At 38.9% G+C, this 19,487-nt stretch overlaps 1 protein-coding gene across 2 annotated transcripts in view; it reads left to right on the top strand.

The window, feature by feature from the left end:
* BACE2 (beta-secretase 2) overlaps positions 1-19,280 on the top strand; it is a 48,316-nt gene extending 29,036 nt beyond the window's left edge. Inside the window, exons 3-9 of one of the 2 annotated variants that reach the window (XM_026077766.1) lie at positions 268-484; positions 2,060-2,188; positions 3,464-3,598; positions 6,819-6,920; positions 10,425-10,574; positions 11,786-11,954; positions 19,027-19,280. In XM_026077766.1, the coding sequence (XP_025933551.1) occupies positions 268-484; positions 2,060-2,188; positions 3,464-3,598; positions 6,819-6,920; positions 10,425-10,574; positions 11,786-11,954; positions 19,027-19,280 (1,156 nt within the window). The remainder of the gene's footprint in view (positions 1-267; positions 485-2,059; positions 2,189-3,463; positions 3,599-6,818; positions 6,921-10,424; positions 10,575-11,785; positions 11,955-19,026) is intronic. The other variant, XM_026077767.1, reaches the window with a different exon arrangement.
* The last annotated feature ends 207 nt before the right edge of the window (positions 19,281-19,487 follow it).

The raw sequence follows: 19,487 nt of genomic DNA, 5'->3' as shown, positions 1-19,487 counted from the left end.
TTTTAAAAAAAAAAAAAAAAAAAAAAAAGACATATTGTGAAGATTTGAGTCATTGATGGCTTTAGGGTCAAAACAGGGGCTCAAGATTTTTTATTATCCTTTTTTACTGCTTTTACAATCCTTCCCGCTGCCTCTGTGAGTATATGGGATTGACTTTGCAGACTTCACTATTTTTCCTATGCAGGGAAAATTAAGATTGAACAGTACTTGATTTTCTTGCATTGCAAATGAGCAGCTCATGCWTGAGTGTGTCTTTTCCTTTTAAAGGTCAAGTACATATAAGTCCCAAGGAATTGATGTCACAGTTAAGTACACTCAAGGAAGCTGGACTGGAATGCTAGGTACAGATGTCATTACTATCCCGAAAGGAATCAATGGCAGCTACACTATCAACATTGCTACCATTCTTGAATCAGAGAATTTCTTCTTGCCAGGGGTTAAATGGCACGGGATTCTTGGTCTTGCCTATGATGCCTTAGCCAAGGTAAGTCGTCCTTTCCCCAGCTTTTGTCTTTCACAATGACAATAACTAGAAATCTAAATTTTAAGGTAAAGAGAACAAATGATCCGTCAGGGTTAGACTCCTCCCTTCCAACTACTCTTTGCTAAGGATCTTTTGTGTTTTGGTAAATTCCAGAAAGAATAAATGGAGTCGTGATGATACCACAGTCCCAGATGAGGATTTAGGCACTTCTGGTGGTGGATGCTCCAATTTTAGCTCATCTGGAAAGAAAAAGCTTTTACAGACCTTGTAGTACCAGAGGATAGGAGTAAAGGTTACCAGGCCTCTGTTATATGTATGCAGGGCATTTCTTAGGGTTCTAATGAGCTCCCTCAAGACTTGTCAAAGGACTGATGAACTTACTTGGCAAAGCCCCTGGCAGCTCATTCTACAACATTCTCCATACATATAATAAAAGTTGAGACTGAGAGCACGTGGATAATTTCAGAACAAACATGAGCTACGGTGTTTTCATGAACTTATAATGAAACGTATCTGTTCTTAGGGAGGTAGGAAATTCAGGTAGAAGTCTAAGTTAAAACCTAAAATTTATAATCTAAAAATTGTTTATTGTCTAAAACTGAAAACGTGACTGGAACACCATATAGTCATAGCTCTCAACCTACACAATAACTGTTTAAAAAATCCACAAACTGAGACATATGCAGGTAGAACAAGCAATTCAATACTGTCTGCTGACTCTAGAGTTAAAATGCTTTATCCAAGAGCTGTGTGATCATTGTATTGACTTCTGCCTTACTTGCTGTCATACATTGTCAACAAGCAGAGAATAGCTGCTTCTCAAGTTCTGGTTCTGACAAACAGTGGCATTTATTTTTCCCTTCTTCTGAAGACTGAAGTGTTCTTAGCTTCTGATGCTGCTTAGTACTTTGTGTAGTAAGAGCATTTGGCAAGCTAACCAGTGTCTCTACATGTCACGACATATATCTGCACAGAAATCTGAATTACAACAGAATTGTAATACTATAATAACTGCAAAGGCAAGCATGGCATACGCTGTAAGAGAGAAACCTGTTAGCAAATATTATCAGTAGAACTGGGCGTGCTTTGATATTACGTCCTTTAAAAGAAGGAAGAGGAAATAAGTGCTGTTGAGTACCACGTTCGTTAGAATTAGACTATTGTATTTAAAATTTGAAATTCCTCCATTTAAAATTCTGCCTTTTAACCATAGAAAGGTGTGAAGAGCAAGTTATTTTTCACTGTTCTAATAATCCAAAGCTATTTCCAGTTACATTCTTGGTAAAAGTTTCTGCCTGAACCTGTAACTTGTATTTGAAAGCTGCAATTAGAGAATACTCTGGGGATTTCTATGACAATGGTCAAGACTAAAAATGTTTTAAAAAAAGAAAACAAGAAATGGCAGGGTTTTTTATGACATTATATTTAGGATTTTCATCACTTGGTTGTCAGAAATTCAGTTTACTCATGAAAAGTGGTCTTGTTTGAATGATTTGCTCATTTCTTCAACAAAGCTTTTTACTGAATACTTCTGCAATTTTTGTGTTTTTTGTTTTGTTTTTCAACATCCTCAAGCCTTCAAGTTCTGTGGAGACGTTCTTTGATTCTCTTGTGAGGCAGGCAAAGATCCCGAACATCTTCTCCTTGCAGATGTGTGGTGCTGGACTGCCTGTTTCTGGAAGTGGTACCAACGGAGGTAGTCTTGTGGGTATCTGTCAATCTGAGAGGGAAAATGTATATTTGTTAATCTCTCTCCTTTTCTATGACTAGCCTACTTTTTCCAAATTTAGTATTAAATATATGAAATGCTTTGTAATTTTTAAGGAAAAGTTAAGCACTTAGGCAAAACTCAATGGCCTGTTTGTTTTCATTCTCTGTTCTTTTTTTTTTTTCTGTTGAGTTTGAGTAAACTTCTGCATTTCAAGTTCGATTTTAATAAAAAGGGAAGTGTTGTGGTGCATGCCATCCCTGATGCAATTCCTTCAGGACAGATTCTGCTACCTTTCTCAAACTGAGTAGTGTTTTACTCAACTACTAAGCTTGTTCAAACTCATAAAAATGTTACAGTCAATTTTTTACATGAGGTAAAAAGAGGAAGAAGAATCAAGACCCTTTTCTTTTTTTTGTAGACAACATACCAAAGGAGAGTGTCTGATGACCAAATCTTCCTACTGTTATTAGGAGAGTTATTCCATCAGTTTTAGTGAAACCAAGAATTGGCCTACATTTATCTGGGACCATGCTTTGGAATTACACTTCCTGAATTATGCTGAAATAAGCATATCAGCACAGGGAGTTAATCACAAATAGTTATTTTGCTGTAAATTCACATACTACTGTAGATGTTGACATACCTGAAATAAACAAAGCCCAAGTGCATACTCATTCATGTTAGTTCAGTTAGTTCAGTTCAAACCATCAAAGTCCGATAGTCTAGTATATTCCCAGTCAGCTTAAATGTAAATTTTGATAGACAATAATACTAGTAGCAATAATATTATGGTCATATTCCAATTTGGATGTGTTTAAGAAAAATGAATTGTTATTAAGCAGTAGTAAGGCTTTTCTGAATTTATAAGGTTAATTTATCATGTGCAAGCCTAATATTCTCTCTTATTTTTATACATTGCCTAGATTAAGCCACTGAAGATACTCTTTTAAACAATGGAACTTTCATAAGAAAATTAGTTTGAGTTTGTGGAAGATGCTGGTAATCTGGCCCAATATGGGAATTCTGGTTTACTGAAGCAAGAGTCTTTTAACATCTAGATGTTTCATATAGTTGCAAAATATGTATCACTTTATTATTGATTAAGAGTTGATAGCATTTGTCAGCAAAATCCTTACAAATGGTGCTAAATTAAATTTTTGAAACCCTGTGTATTGCTGTTAGATATTCTCCTTTTTTTCCTGCACTTGCCCCAAAGCTAAACAGCCTGGATTTTAAAGCATCTAAATTCCCTTCTCTTTTTCCCTCAGATTCTGGGTGGAATTGAACCAAGTCTGTACAAGGGTGATATTTGGTATACACCTATCAAAGAGGAGTGGTATTATCAGGTTGAAATTCTCAAGCTGGAGGTTGGAGGACAGAATCTCGAGTTGGACTGCAGAGAGGTATTTGCAATAAGGTGTCTATATAAAATATAAATTTAAGAAAAGTACTTAATTGATCAGTTTTGTCTTTGCAAGCAGATGTGTATTGCAGTCTCCTCTGAGATTTAAGGCTGCATGATAACTTTGAAGAGAAATGAACAAGCCATATGAAATGTAGTGTATACATCGAACATGCTAAAATTGCTTCAAACAGGACTTTAAAGTTGTCCATAATATTTGTAGCCCAGTCTATAATTTATTGAAAATACTAAGTGAACAGTCCACTGAAAATGAGAGTGCCATGGTTTGGAAGGGCTTACCATCCGGACTAGTTTCTGTTGTAATGAAGGTGTCCAGACACTGAAGATTGTACATTCCTTCAATGAGACGACAGTCTTTAAATAACTACAGTTTATGTCTGTCTGTTAGAAAGTAAAATCAAAGAAAGTGAAACAATAATTTTTTAACAAAGAGAAAGAAAGATTTTGGAATGACACCCAGGGAGATGTCTAAGCACATAATTCATGATGGCAGTTGGCAGGTGCCATCCTGGGAAGCTTCCCGAAGTATCTCATCCCATCCTTCTTTTTTTTTTTTTAGGTAATCCATTTTTGCTCACTTCAGTCTTGCCAATTATTATTCTTCTTGGATATGTTTATTATTTTTATTGGGAATAATGTTCTGTTATCTCTGGATCAGTCTAGTGAAGCTGTGTCGTTAATGATTTTTGTTCCCAATTTTTTTTTCTGGAGGATGTGTGTATATGTATGTGTTTTGTTTGTTTTTACTATTGCTTGTTGCTATTCATGTTTCAATTTTAGTGCTGCAATTTTCATGCCTTGTTTTCATTAGGCATCTTAAAATATCTTATGCTTGTTCTTGTAGCTAGAAATCTGTGGAGCATAATTCTGCATTTTTTAGAGTTTGTACAGATTGAGTGAAATTAATGATAAAATCCTACATGTGCATAAATATATTTCCATACAAAATATGGACATCATATTTCCATATAAAATATTTAAAATCATTCATATCTTTCTTGTATTTAATAAGCAAAACATGGTCTATTTAAATAGCTATTTCTATCTTTATTATAGTRTTCAGAAAGCATAACTTACTGCTAGGCCTCTAGCATAAATGTTTGTGTTTGCTTTTCTTTCTTGCCTTAAAAAACAGTCAACATATTTTGAAGAGGAATCATGGTACTAATGGTTTAATACTTGCTGTTTCCAAAAAACAAATCACTGAAAAATCTAGCAATTATGAAAGTTTTCTGTTATTGCAGGCCTTTTCTAAGCCATGGTTTGCTTTCACCTTGTATGTATTAGCATAGTGTGCTAGTCAGTGGTACAGAAGGCATCATTCCTTTCTTGATCAAAGGAGATCTTCCAACAAAAGTTTAGCAGAAGAGTGGTGCTAGTTAGGCGCTTGCAGAGGGTGTGTAATTCACTGCACAGAATGAAGAACTACGTGCCCTCTCTTTTCTCAATCATCTTCTAGGAAATGAAATATTTTTTTTGTCACAGTGACCAGAGACTGCTCCTTTCCTTGGAAGAGAAAAGCTTCAATGCTGGGAATTTGTCCAGTATTACACTGCAGCTGTGGCCTTGATCCTGTCAGACCAGGGTTGAGAGAAGTGTTGAGCTGCCAATATTGCACACTGCCCAGGGGCACTGTTAAATATTAACCAGGAAGACTAAGAAGGCAAGAAGTTACTGCACACTGAAAGTATTCCGTACACGGCATGAAAAATTATGTGGCACTTACTCACTCACTGAGTGATACTGCTACTCCAGAAATTTTGTGTGGTTTTTATGTTAATGGATGGTCCTCTTGGCTGTGCCTCCTACCTACTTTTTTCCAAGGGAGTCTCTCAAGGATGCTGGTGATTGTGTATTCATGGTACAAATATGTTAAAAATGGATTCTGTTTACAGAATTCTTAAAAAAAAGAAAAAGAAAAAGAAAGTGGCCACAATGCCTTGGTATTTTTCTCCATTCTTTAGAAATATTTCTGAGTGCAGAATAAATGGTAGGTGGTTCATAGCAGGGTTTTCCAGTTTGCATTTCTTTCAGCAGTGCTCAGCAGCCTAAGCATGGCTTCTTTCAAAAAGAAAATAACTGTCAGAGTTACTTTTCTGCTTTTTGTTGGGTTTTATTTTTATCATTGCACTAAAGATATTCCATTTGACCTGAAAGCATCTAAATTGATGGATTTTAAATTAGCTTGCCATTTGGCCTCTTCCTAATAAGCTTATGCAGTATGTTTCCTTGTGTCTTTTGATTATGCCATAAACATGTCACTGTCGAGTTATACTGATTCTATCACCTAAGCTGATAACAAAAGTAGTTAATGCAAACAACTGCCACTGCTACTTGCCTTTTTTTTTACAATTCATCATTGTTTTTAAAGGATTCATGAAAAAAGATTTGCCTTTTAAAATATTTATTCTTTGTATAATGTACAAGAAGTTTGAAGATATCTCTTAATCTGGGGGTTGGGATTTTAATAATGAAAAGTGGGGGGGGGGGTTGTTTTTTTTTTCTAGCACAGGTTTTGAGGCAGTGAGATTGAAATTTGCCGATTTCTTTGTAGGTGCCTTTGCCTGTGTTTTGGTGGTTTTCAGAAGCGGAGGGAGAAAGGTGTGGCATTTGACATTTGTACTTTGAGCCAGTGCCAAATATGGCATTTAATGAGGGCTAATGTTCCCTGACTTTTTTTAAGCATGGGTCATTATAAGCGGGCTGCTCTATTATATTTAAACTAGAGCAAGTTGTTTTCGTTATAGCAGAGACTTTGATTCAGGGCTTGGACATACGTGTAAGCTACATCAGTGTACTTAATGTGTGTCCACGCTGACCATGAGAGTACTTTTTGCCCAAGGCGCATGTGAGGTAAGGTGGATTAGCTTCACCTCTGAGTCAGGCCATGCTTTACTTCCTTTTACAGCAGGTTGAGAATGTGAGCGCTTGGCCATTTTCAATAGCTCCGGTGACACGCTGTAATTTCTTGAGAGATGCAGATAAACTCACTCTTGTGTCCAGACTATGTCTTACTTTTGCTCTCGGACATCATTTGAATCTAAGCTATCAACTGGAGAGATCTGCCAAATGGTGTGACATACAGGTTTGTGAAGACTGCTACTGAAAAGGAACAGCCTGGTCATTGTTATGAAACAGTTTAATCTGCATTACATTAACTATAGTGTGCGTAATTTCTCTCCTTTTTTCTCCCCCCTTAGTATAATGCAGATAAAGCAATAGTAGACAGTGGCACCACCCTCCTCCGGTTGCCCCAGAAAGTCTTCAGTGCTGTCGTGCAAGCCATAGTTCGCACGTCTCTGGTAAGCTAATGTGATTAAACTTGCTTGAAATCTTAAATTCCTATTAAATGTTCACACGATCCTTGAAAGGAGTGTCATCTTTGCCATCTACCTTGTAAGTCATAGAGTTTTGACCTGAGGGGGACTGAATTTTTCTACATCTACCCCTGTTACTGAGTAAAAACTGACYGATTATCTTTGATGGTAATGGAAAAGGGAAGGGGAGGTGGGAGAAGAGAGAGCCATATATAGACAAGAGAAACCTGTATGGAAATGGGTCAGAAATAGTGCAGAAATGGAGTATTTTGTTTTAAGTGTTTCAGAAATACAGACTCAATCCCTGTCTCTCCAATTCAAAGTGTTGAGTGAAAAATTCAGTCCTTTAATTCAAAACTGAGTGTACCTAAAGTAAACCTGATACTGCAAGCAGTTACTTTCCAGATAAAATGCTTATTGTTGTATAGAATGCATGCCATTCATTAGGATTATTCACATCAATAAAGCTTCTTTTGGCCTTCATTATTGAATTATTTATGTTTAAAAGATTCTTTCTTTGGAAATAGAGTGGGTTTTAGAAGTAGGGCATAGGGATAGTGCATTTCTCTGTGTGTAGATCAGCTGACGTTACATTTTCTGGGTTACAACAACTGTTCATAAATTTTGATGCAATATGAGCAGCGTTGAGAAAGTTGAAGATGAAGAATAAATCCTAGATAATTCAAAGTGAACAATTTTCATATTTTTGTCATGGCTTCACAAATGGACAATGGTAGTAGTTACGAACCACAGGAGACAGCAGTAATTGGGCTATTGGCTGGTTGCCCAAAAGGCAGAGTATTTGCCTGTATGCTGGTAGATCAAGACTTAATCCTTTCCTTACCTGACTGAGAGCAGAGATGCGGCATGAACTGTTCTTCACTGCTTGCAGATGTCCAGTATCTGAAATAAATATACCAGTTATCTTATGTAGTTCAATTTCACTGGTTGAAAGTTCTACTCTTTGTAAAGCACTTAAGYATCAACTGGAACAATTTCAGTCGATGGAGGGGGGGAATTGAAAGAAGTCTACCCAGGAGTTCTTGTAATGTCGCCTTGTGGATACAACATTCTCTTGTGAAGTGGGTCACAGCAGTCCAAGCTCCTCTCTGGTTTTGGTCAGGAGGACATCTGAACTGGGGCCTTCCATATGCCAAGTAAACAGTCAGTCCACCAATCAATAAGATAATAGATAGGAAGCACTCACCCATTCTGCTTAATGATTTTTGCTCTTCCTATTAAAAATTTATAAACTAACTCTTCTATTTTAGGAATTTTTTTTTAATCTCCAAGACCTTGCTATTGTACTCCTTTCTCCCCCCCCCACCAAAAGTTATTTACACACCTCTAAACAATGGTGATATTCTATTAAAAAAGAAAGTAATTAGGCGCTGTAAGGATTGGATTCTGACACTGTAAGACTGATGTCAGGAAAAAGGATATTTTCAGCAGTTGTACTATGGCATTACAATCACACTCCTAGTGCTCTGTGCTTCTGGCAGGCTATGCATCATTGCAACTTAAAATCATCAGGCTTTAGTCAAACATGCTTCTYTGACTGCAGGTGAACCAGGTTAAAAAGTTTCTGCTCTCAGCTGCTCATTATGAGCTTCCCAGCAAGATGTTATATGCCCCCTCAGGTATATTGGCACAACTGCATGTGTAGCGTGCCTTTATTCAGCTCTGTTAAAAAAAAAAGACAAGGCTGTGAGCTTTTTGGTCTTTAGTAGTGCAGGTTTTTTTTTAACCCAACTGATTTGGATGGAAGTCTGTTAGGGAGCAGCTATAGATACAGTTTTGATGTTGGCAGGTCTGAAGAGTGATGGTTTTGGCAGGTGGGCAGAGATGAGCCAGAGTGGGGTGGTAGCTACACCACCTTGCTGAGCTGAAATCAGAACAGCATCTCTATGCACAGCATTAAATTAATGCTAAGTTAGTAAGCGTTGTTGGAGTAATAAGCATTAGTAAGCATAGCTGGAGAAGGAAAGTCTCACATAGACCTAAAATCTTTATTTTAATAAACTTTTAGGTATCATAAAGCCCCACCTCCACACACATTTGTTTGGCATACAAAAGTAAGGCAGAGAAATGCAACGTAATAAGCAGTCTTTCTGGGAAATCAAAGCAGGTACTTAAAATAGAGCACTCTATAGTCTTTGCCAGTCCAGCCTGGGTGCTATCTTGCAGCTCTTCTCAAATTGCAAGCTCTGTTTTCCAAGAGGAGATGGAAAGAGAGGAGGACTACATTTTTCAGCAGGTCTTACCTGGGATTCAATCCTGAGGGACAGAGCGTTCTGTCCCATGCCAAGAGATGTACTTAAGTATGCATTTAGAATTAAGCATAAATGCAGTCTGTGTCCCCAAGCTGCACTGTGTGTTTAAATGAGTGGATGCGTGTTGGCCCAAGAACAGAGATTAGCACCTTGAAGTATCAAGTCTGTAATGCTGTGCAGCCTCTTTATTAACAAATATTTCATTGGCAGGTATGTGTGAAAATATGTCACGTGTAAAATGCCATATACCTAATTTATAAACAGATGTTTACAAAATAATACCACAATTAAATGTAGATGAGAGCAGTAGAGGGGCTGGACTGCATATTTCTTTTTCACCCAAATGGGATGCTTTGGCTCTACAATGTCAGAACAAGATGCTGCCTTGTGTGTTGCTTCACAGGGAAATAAGAACCAGCACAAAGTATTGCACTTGAATAAGGAAATGTTTTCCTCCAATCTGGCAGCACATCAACTTTGTGTCCTTCAGGGAGCATGAACATAAGACAGGATGTTTGTCTTAGGTAAAGAAGCTCTGCAGGGGTTTATTGTTTGCATTGTTAGCGCCATGGATATATTGAGAAACACTGTTAATAAACTTTATTTCCAAAGCATGTCAAGTTTTACTGATAGTGAGTGGCAATGCAGCAAGAGAGTCAGAAGTATGTGCTTCTTTCCATTGACTGTAGCACACCTTGATTCCCTTAGCTTCCAGAGGATTTTGGCTTAGGCCTTAGCTTCAAAACCCTAAAGTTGACTGAGGAACCGTCAGTGTGACTGTTAAATGTTCATGTGGTTCGTGTCTTGTTCTGTGTTTTTAAACAGTGTCTGTTTCTTTAAAACGTTGGCGTTTGGTCACAGCTGTTTAGAGAAGAGGTAGGGCTTAGCCTCTTTGCTGTAATGATTGCTCAGGAAGGTCATACATGTTTATTGGGGAAGTGGAAGTAATGAGACAGAAATGGGGAGGGAAGGGAGAGCTGAAATTTGTTAGTCGTCTTTTACCTCTTCCCCCTTCTTCCAAGTCATGACAGGTTGTGATGCACACTGATTTGGGTTTGGGGGTTTTGCTTTTATCACCAAAGAAAAAAGTCTATGTCAGACTCGTATTCATGCCTGAATTTCTCTATGGGAAGCAGAAGTATCAAATATTGGCAGTGATCATTTACAAAAATCCATCAAAATACTTGCAATCTTTATGTATCATGCTTTTTCTTAGATACAAGAATTCTCTTCTGGTTTCTGGACTGGTTCACAGCTTGCATGCTGGGATAAAACTGAAAGACCCTGGTCCTTATTTCCCAAACTCTCCATTTACCTGAGGGATGAAAACTCCAGTAGATCGTTTCGGATCTCTATCCTACCACAGGTCTCAACTTTCTTTGTTTTTTTCAGTTATGTGTTTATTTTTACTATTATAAGAGTGCATGCTCTTACAAAATAGGAGCTATTTTYTAGCAATAATAGAGAACTGGCTTATGTCTGGATGTGAGGGAAAACAGTTTAATGAAATTTAAAAAATCAAACTTTGAATGGGAAAAATGACAAACTTGTGTGCTAAAAGAAGCCCTGACACCTGAAAGTAAAAAGAAAAACAGAGTCTCCATTTGAGTGCAATCTGTGTAGTTCTGAATGAATTCTTCAGACTATCAGGAAAAAAAAAGCAAGTTTTTATTTTGTTTTTCTTGACATTTTAGCTACATGTTGATACAYACTGTTTCTGCTCATTTTGCTCTTCTCATTTTGGGAAGCAAATTGATTTGTTTTCATGGTACTGTGAATTGGAGCACTTTTCCTGAAAATGACACACTTGGCAATGAGGCTGTCTGATCTCTTCACCAGTCTCTATAACTTGGTTGGTTTCTCTTTTATTAATATTCCATCCCAACTTTTATAATATAATKTGCCACTTTCATTTCTGCTCTCTGGCTTTTTTCCCCAATATAGGTTGCAATACAGGCAACCTATCCTCTAACATCACTATTACAGTCTTTTACCTTGGGGGATGTTCAGGAGCAAAGCTGAGAATGAACCTCTTAAGTACATTTTAACTTGAAATATAGTAAAGCCTTATGATAAGGTTTTTCTGTATTGATCACGTAGTTGTCAATCTTTTGTCTCCTCTGAGGAGAAAAGGGGTAAAATGTGACTTGAATTTATGAACGTAGAGCCTTGAAGCTGACACTGAATGCTCTCCGCATCCATTGTAGCCTGATAATTATTTAAATATTTCTCTGATTTGTGTTCACATCCAAAGTCCTTTCTTACCTTCCTTCCCTTATGGAATATACAATAAAAAATGGCTTTCATGAAATTGAAGGTGACCTTTACATAGCGACTGATTGTGTTCAGATTTAAGCTTAGACTCCATGAGCTTTACCTCTTACCTGCACTTAAACTTTGACCAGTTTAAAATAATGTATAGAAGCCTGTTTGCCTCTGTTCAGTCTTTATTTCTAGTGGAATTTGAGTGATTGAATATAAAAATCAAAAGTTCTGGAGATCTCTCTGAACTGTCATCTTCTAAGTACTGTATTTTGCTGCTTCTTACTCTCTGGCTTCTTTTTTTTTAATTAATAGCTTTATATTCAACCCATTCTTGGGATTGGAGAGAATCTACAGTGCTACCGATTTGGGATCTCTTCCTCCACGAATGCCCTAGTTATTGGTGCTACAGTCATGGAAGGCTTCTATGTAATATTTGACAGAGCTCAGAGGAGAGTGGGCTTTGCAGTGAGTCCATGTGCAGGTAAGAGAAACACTGTCCTGCACTGGTGGGTCAGGAAACACCTGCCACTCTCAAAAGAACTGCTTTGTCACTTATCTGATAGGAAAAATGTGATTATTAATGAAGTGCGAAGGGGATATTTGTGAGCAATCCCAAACTATTCAGATTTCAAGGGGAGGGAAAAAAGAGCTGTAATTGCACTCTCCTACCTTTTGGTGTAAAGTAAATCAGCCTTAACTTCAGAAATTTTAGCTACATTCTTTCCCTGAGAGAACGTCTTCTTTCTGAGATCTCTGCCTGTGTGTGCCGTTTCCCCAACACAGTTATAGGAGCATCTTCGTCTTATTGCAGCTTCATTTGTGTAATCCTGTTCTAGTTTGCAGATGAATAGACTCTTCAACTAACTTCTGAAATGTGCAGTGAAATACCATACTAAAGCTTTTCTCTAAATGTAAATTGTACCTTTTTGGCCTTTCAGAAATACTCAAAAAAAAAAAGCAAAGATGAAAATGGGACTCAAATTTAGACTTGTGATGTTTTTGTTGTCTCTAAACAAGTAGTCTTCTCAGTGTAAGTAGAAAAGCCMTTATCCTTTTGACTGGCTGCTGAGGAAATGTGAAAAAAAGAACTGATAATTTTTGGTATGAGAAGTGGTTAGCCAGGAAGGGCTGCATGCTTTATTATACTTCTAGAATCCACTTAAAAAGCGGAAAACAAAATCCATGATAGACCCTTTGGTTATCGGTAGCAGCAGTTTATATCATCTAATCSAGTGATTTCTCTTTCTTTGGGCCAAACTCACAGCATACACATTGCGCAGTTGATCTCCGTGAATGTCTGGAGTTCCCAGGGAGAGAGACAGGCTAGTCAGAGCTACTTTATTTGTGCATTAGTGTCTGACTTCAAAGGACTGAAAATCTCAAATACAGAAAGTTTTGGGGAATCCCCAGTACAGTATATCAAATGGGAAAGAGAAATGTCTGGGAAAACACAAATTTTATGGCCAGGGAAAAGGACTTGGTGGGGGAGCAGCTGTTGTGTGTAGAAGGGCTTGTTCTTTAATTCTCAATTATCTGGACACTTTGGGACCACAAGGTGTGTTAAGTTGCATAGTTCTGAACCCTCAAAGTGCCTCAGAGTTGGGACTGCAGAGAGTACCTGCGTTGTCTCTACATCATATTCCCAGCACTCTGAGAAAATGAATTAGCTTGGGCACAGCACTGTGCTAGTACTCAAGTTAATAGACCTTCTACCTGCTCTGGCCTGAAGCCACCACCAGCGCTGCTGCTACCATCTTCATGTCTTTGATCTACTAGTACCACGTTCTTGCTCACTCAGTTCTCCTATTTTTCCTCCTTACTTCTCCCTTTCAGCCCCTGTATCACTGATGCACAGCCCAAGCAAGTACACCTGGCTGGTCTGAGCTGACTGTTGAGGGCTGCTTGAATCTCTGTACTCCATGATCAGCGAAGCAAYGTAGTACAGATGCCGCTGTAGTGTCCCTGCACACAACTAGCACAGCTCCAGCAACGTTTGTTAGACTGGGCTCTGTACTGCACCCACCTTGTCTCTGTCAGGCTTGCATATTGCTGGTTAGGAAGCAAGAATCAAATCCGTGGTCTGTCAGAGTCCTGCTAATCAAGCAAGCACTATGGCCTCTCAAGGACAGGCTGATTTCACAGCGCTGGTTAACTGTCTTGCTTTTTCATGATATGTCTTGTTTCACCAAGGAGAGCTAAAAACAAATAAAAGTTTGGGGTTTTCATCCCCATTCTGATGAGTCATGGCTATGGCACCACAAGAACATTTTGGAATCCAAATGGGAGCAGAGGAAAGGCAGCATACCCATGTGCAAGTCTCTGTCCCAAATGGAGAAATGTTCTTTGCCCTGGAAAAAATTGTAGTATCAGAGACTTGCCAGGAGAAAAAAAGCAAGACTGACAATGCTTCTCTAATCTCCAATATTCATCTTGGAGAAGGTGAGGRTAATAAGTACTTGAGTGCTTAATGCAACTAGGTAATTGAGCATAAGAAGAGAGATACTAGTTAGCTCAGTTGTAGCCCCAGGGCATTTTAAAAGCCTTTTAAAATAAGAAAATAAAAAAATCTCTCCATCATTAACAGGTCCAGAATTGTCGTCTTTGAGCTTGCTAAGAAAAAAAATTCTGGATATGGATGTGGGTCGTTTAATGAAGACCTCTGTAAGATGCCCTGCAGTGATGAAAGACATATTTTGAGTGCTTCTGGAAGGACAGAGTGTAACTTGACAAATACTTTAAATCAGGTTTTCCTGCCTGTCATTCTTCCATTTGCTTCCTGACTGCAATTTTAGCAGCCCCAGAGCTGCCTCCTGCCACACTGCAGCCGTTGATGGAGAGGGGTGGGGACACTCTGACACACATATTGACTGACATGGTCAGCAGGGGACTCTAGCCAGCTGGTGCTGATAAGTGCTCTGAAAGTGTGTCTTTGTTGAGAAAAAGTCAGAGAACCATAATAACACCTTAATGGTAATATCACTGTATAGAAGCCTAGAGTTTGGCCACTTCATTTAGTTCTACACAACCTTCTTCCAGAAAGGAAGAATTGGGCTTGCTAGAAATGAAATCTGCATTTACATTAGCTTGGACACATCATAATTCCCAGCTGGTGTCAGAAGGCATTTTCTTCTGGTTTCTTTGTCCACGTTTTGTGTATATGTCTAACTTAATATTGTGGAAACAGCTTCTTGAGAAATCAGGTGTATAAGACACTGACTGAGACAAGATGTTATACTGATTTGTCAGACTTTATTCACATGGGGCAGATGACGTTTTGCTGGATGTGCCATTTATTCTGAATTCACTTCTTCACAGCTTGTGGTTTCCATATTTAACACTACTTTCATCAGAAAACCACAACTGTGAGCGGTTAGCATTCAGTGCAGTGTGAAGGATTAAGCTGCCTAACTGGCTTCCTGTGGAGACCAGTCATGTCTTCCATAGCAACTATATTAATGAAATTTATTTGGACCCTTTTAGTCTGTTTGTGGGCTTAAATGAAATTGAATTACTAGTGACATAAATCTTCAGAAATAGAGAAATGTAAAAGACCATTTGGTGTGTGTCTGTTTCTCTGTAATGACTTTTGCTTTCTTGTTTACAATAGAGTGTTAAAACTGAATTTAAGCCCAGGCTTTTATAAGATACTAAATAAGTATGTGTTGAATGCAAAAATTGCAGGAACAGGACCAAACCCTTAACATCACTGAACCTCAAGTTTCTGTTGAGACTTGACTAGAGATGAGAAATAATTTCTCTCTGCAATCCTCCTTGCACCATTTTAGTTCTCCAGCACATACCAAGAACAAAAGACTCAGAGTTAGTTAGAAGGCTGCATGAAACTTTTTGGTTGTTGCAAGAAAAGAAATTTTATTTTGATCGATAGTTTAAGCCTTTTAAAACTTGTTCTGCTTGTTGCTAATTTCAAATTGTTTCAAATTGCCTGTTGCTGATTATTTCAGATATCATCTACTATTTACAGGATGGCTGGGAAAGGTTTTGGATTAGGTCCCTACTTGAGACTAGATGTTCAGATCACCTTAATATTAGAGATGCAACCTAATGATACCTCAGCATTGAGAGGAGTTATACCCCTAATATTTTATAGTAAGTGAGAAGATGAGAGGATTAAGACTTGGGTGATTTTCAGGGAAGAAATGTGCCAAGCATTATCATCATAAATTACTTCTACAGCTTTTAAACAAAAATATGAGGCAGAATGCACTCCCAGTGAATTTGTGGGCACTAAACTGGGGAGAACGGCCGGCATGATGAACCACAGAGCTTTAATTTGGAAAGATCTTGATAAACTTGAGGACTGGGCAGCAGAAATCTCATGAGGTTCAGTGAGCAAAAGGACAAAGTTCTGCATCTTGGACAGAATGTCAGCATGTACTAGTACCATTTGGGAAGGGACCAGCTGAATGGCAGCCCTGTGGAAAAAGAACTGGGGGTTATGGTAGGCCCCAAGTTGAATACAAGCCAACAGTGAATACAAGCCAAACAGCATAACAAGAGGCAACATCCACAAGTTACACTTTAGGAGGTTCAGGTAGGACATTAGGAAGTTCTTCTTCCTCAGAAGTGTGGTGCAGCACTGAAACAGGTTGCCAAGAGAGATCATAGGTTCTCCATCCTTGGAGGTTCACAAGACTTGGCTGGACAAAGCCACAGCTGACTGTTGGTGATGGTGCTGCTCTGAGTAGAAGGTGGGACTAGGTGACCTCCAGAGGTCCCTGCCAAGCAACACTTTACAATTCTATGATAAACCTGATCCAACTTCTGTTTGCTTCCTTTTCAAACCACCCAAGGTAGTGAGTGAGCATGTGTTTGGTTTTTTCAACTTTGAGCTTCTACACAGATGTTACAAAATAGCATTTTTCCAGAGGTGCCATCTTTGTCTTGTGGTCATCAATAATGAAGAAAAGCCCATTTATTCAAGGTCAAGATTTCATTATAGGTAGCTACTACCAGATGTTCTAATTAAAACAAAAGGCAAAATACCTCAATTCAGCTAATGTGCAATAGTCGAAATGTGTGACTGTTTGTTAAGGGTTAGTTTGAACAATTTAAGTAAATTTCCCCTCTGTTTCCTTGCAATTTCTCTGGGGGATGGAGGAAGGTGAGGGAAAACTTTTATTTTTGGAGGGAAGAAAGCAGAGGCTATGCTGCTGTCAAGTATTCTGAAAATGTAATTTAAAATGTCAGCCACTATGGCAACAATTTTGTATTGCCTTTTTAATAGGAGTAATTATTGTACTCAAGCCAAATACTGAGTAATTAGGGACTGTTTATTTTCAAAGCTATCTCCAAGAAGGAAAATTGTGCTGCTTTTTTTTCTCCTCTTCAAAATACTGAATTCCTAAGTAGCAATATTTATGCCTTGCATTTTGCATTAGTATTAAATGCTCTTTAGTTTGGTTTTGCTGCAGGACTTCATAGAGTCAGAAGAAAGAGTGTATGTGGGGGGGTGAGATTTCCAGGGAAAATAATTGCACAGTAGACAAAGTGCACTACTGAGACTTTGAACAAAAGGGTTTTGTTGTCTCTGCCACAGGCCTGCTAGGTAGTCTTTTACAACTCTGTCCACTACTGTGCAGCTCACTTTCCATGCCTCTGTAACAGCAGTGTCTTTTGCAAAGATCTGCTGATGCAACAGGGTGTATGAGCCAGCTCATTGCAATCTGATGAGTTGAAAGAAGATGCGATTTTTTACTCACCAGTGCTAGAATGCTTGTGGTGCAATCCCAGGCTTCCCCCAGCCCAGTCTAACGGTATTGCTGCTGAAAGAAGTGTTCCCACACTTGCAGCTGGAGGGTGAGTTGGTTCAGCGAGTGATCAAACAGAAAATTCTTTGTTTTGGCATTTGTTTGTTTTGACAGGTTAGTTTTCCATCAGATCAGCGCGCTGCCCTGACTGTCCTTGCAGCCTACTGTCAGTGAGGGAGAGCAGGACTGCTTTTAGTGGCAAACTATGATTAAGTTGAATTAAGTCTAATAAGACTTAAACCTTTAAATAATATGAGGTCATGAAACAAGGAGGCCAGGAAATGAACACCAACTAAAATCTCTCCAAATAAACTGTAAATAAATCAGCCTACCTATTCTGCATTTKTCTCTCTGCAGAGAACATTAAAGGCCTCCTTCCTGCCTTCCCAAAACCAAACTACCCTCCTCCATCAAGAAAGTATGTTTTGTGCATCTCTTTAAATGTGCTTCCAGGAATCTTGTCTAAGCTATGTGTAAATAAGAGATATTGGTTTCAGTAAGGCAGTGTCACTTATGATTTGGCAAGAATGTGTGTGTGTGTGTGTGTGTGTAAAATGAACTGTGTATAACGTGAAATGAAGTAGGAAGGTTAAAACTGAGGCCTTCTATAAGAAACACTCAAATGTGCCCTGGACTATTTGACTAGAGAAGTAAATTACAGCTGCTTGGAAGAATATTTGTTAAAACGCACAGACAGTACTAACTGCAGACTCCCAGTTGCCCTAAGCAAGCTAAAAGATATCCATCCTTCCCCAGCCACAGTCCTGCAGATAGCAATGCTCTGAATATTTTGTTGCCCTAGGCAACCCACCTGTTCTGCCTTTACAATACAGATAGCCCTGTCCACAACTCGGGGAACTTTGCTGTGCTTGCCATGGTTACTCTGACAACCATGGGCAGCATAACCCTTTTTAGCAAGTGTTGGTTTAAGTACAGGTTTGTGATGGCAATGAAACAAGTCACAGAGTCTGTGACATTACCAAGATGGATGGCTGTTCAAAGCAGAGCTGCCCAGGCACCTTCTCTTGCTTATTGCTTTAGCTGTATCACCTCCGTTTTTTTGAGCTGCTCAGTTAGCTTCTCCCTCCCTGCCCTATGGCACTGCTCCTTCGTGTCCCAGCTTCTCACTGCTGCCATTGACCTTCATCTCCACCGTTACCCTTTTCTGTACGCTTGTCACCTGGTTCTCCTATTTTATCTTATCTTCTTTCTGAACTCTCACCTCAGCAGCCCCACTCGCAAGAGTATCCGTGCTCCTTTCCGCTCTGCCCAGGACACAGTTCGTTGAGGTATCTGGAAGCTAATGAACCTGCATGTTGCTCCCTAAGGCCTGTCTTGGGAGGTAGCAACTACAGATGTAAAAATTGTCTGAGGTGCTTTTCTAGTTGTTGTGAATGTCAGAAACAACAAAAATTCCACAGGCCTGGTTGGTATTGTAAGATTTTTAAGTCTTGTTAAACTGTCATTTCTGAAGTTATTCCCAAAAGAAAAGGTGATCTAGTGGCTTTGGCTTTAGCTGGTGCTGTGGGAGACCTGAGTTCAATTTCCGCTCTCCTGTTGACAGTCTATGTGAACGCAGGAGTATCATGGTCTCCCTACACCTCAGGTTCTCATTTTATAAACATGCAGTGCTATTCTTTTTATTGCAGTGAGAAATACATTAAAAATGAGTATGCCAAGATGTATGATGATGGAGGGGAGTGGGATATATCTAGGATAAATCTTTTTCGTTGGCCTTTGAATGGTATGTATGGACTTAATGTCTCTCTCTATGTGATTTCTCAGAAATCGGTGGCTCTACAGTATCTGAGATTGAAGGCCCTTTCACAACAGCAGATGTTGCAAGCAACTGTGTTTCTAGCATTTCTTTCCATGAACCAGTGTTGTGGATTGCCTCCTACGCTCTCATGAGCTTGTGTGGAATTATCCTCCTGGTACTGATCATCCTACTGCTTATTCCACCACGGTGTCAGCACCGCTACACTGACAATGATGTGGTCAATGATGAATCCTCCTTAGTGCGTCATCGATGGAAATGAGAAACTTGATCATGAAACCTGAAACTTAAACACAATGAAGAATAAAGTACTTTGCCAAGGAGAAGAAGCCAGCGCCTCAGTCCTTTCTACGTCCATTACAAATTGCTGTTGAAATCCCTCCAAATATCCTGCATCATGATTTTTTAAGCTTTATTTTCTAACACTGATTCTGAACCAAAGCACTATTAACCACCTCTTAAGTGCTGC

This window comes from Apteryx rowi, unplaced genomic scaffold, assembly GCF_003343035.1.
Source record: "Apteryx rowi isolate R43461 unplaced genomic scaffold, aptRow1 scaffold_460, whole genome shotgun sequence".
In the NCBI taxonomy this organism is placed as follows: domain Eukaryota; kingdom Metazoa; phylum Chordata; class Aves; order Apterygiformes; family Apterygidae; genus Apteryx; species Apteryx rowi.
This window is presented reverse-complemented; position numbering and strand designations above follow the sequence as displayed.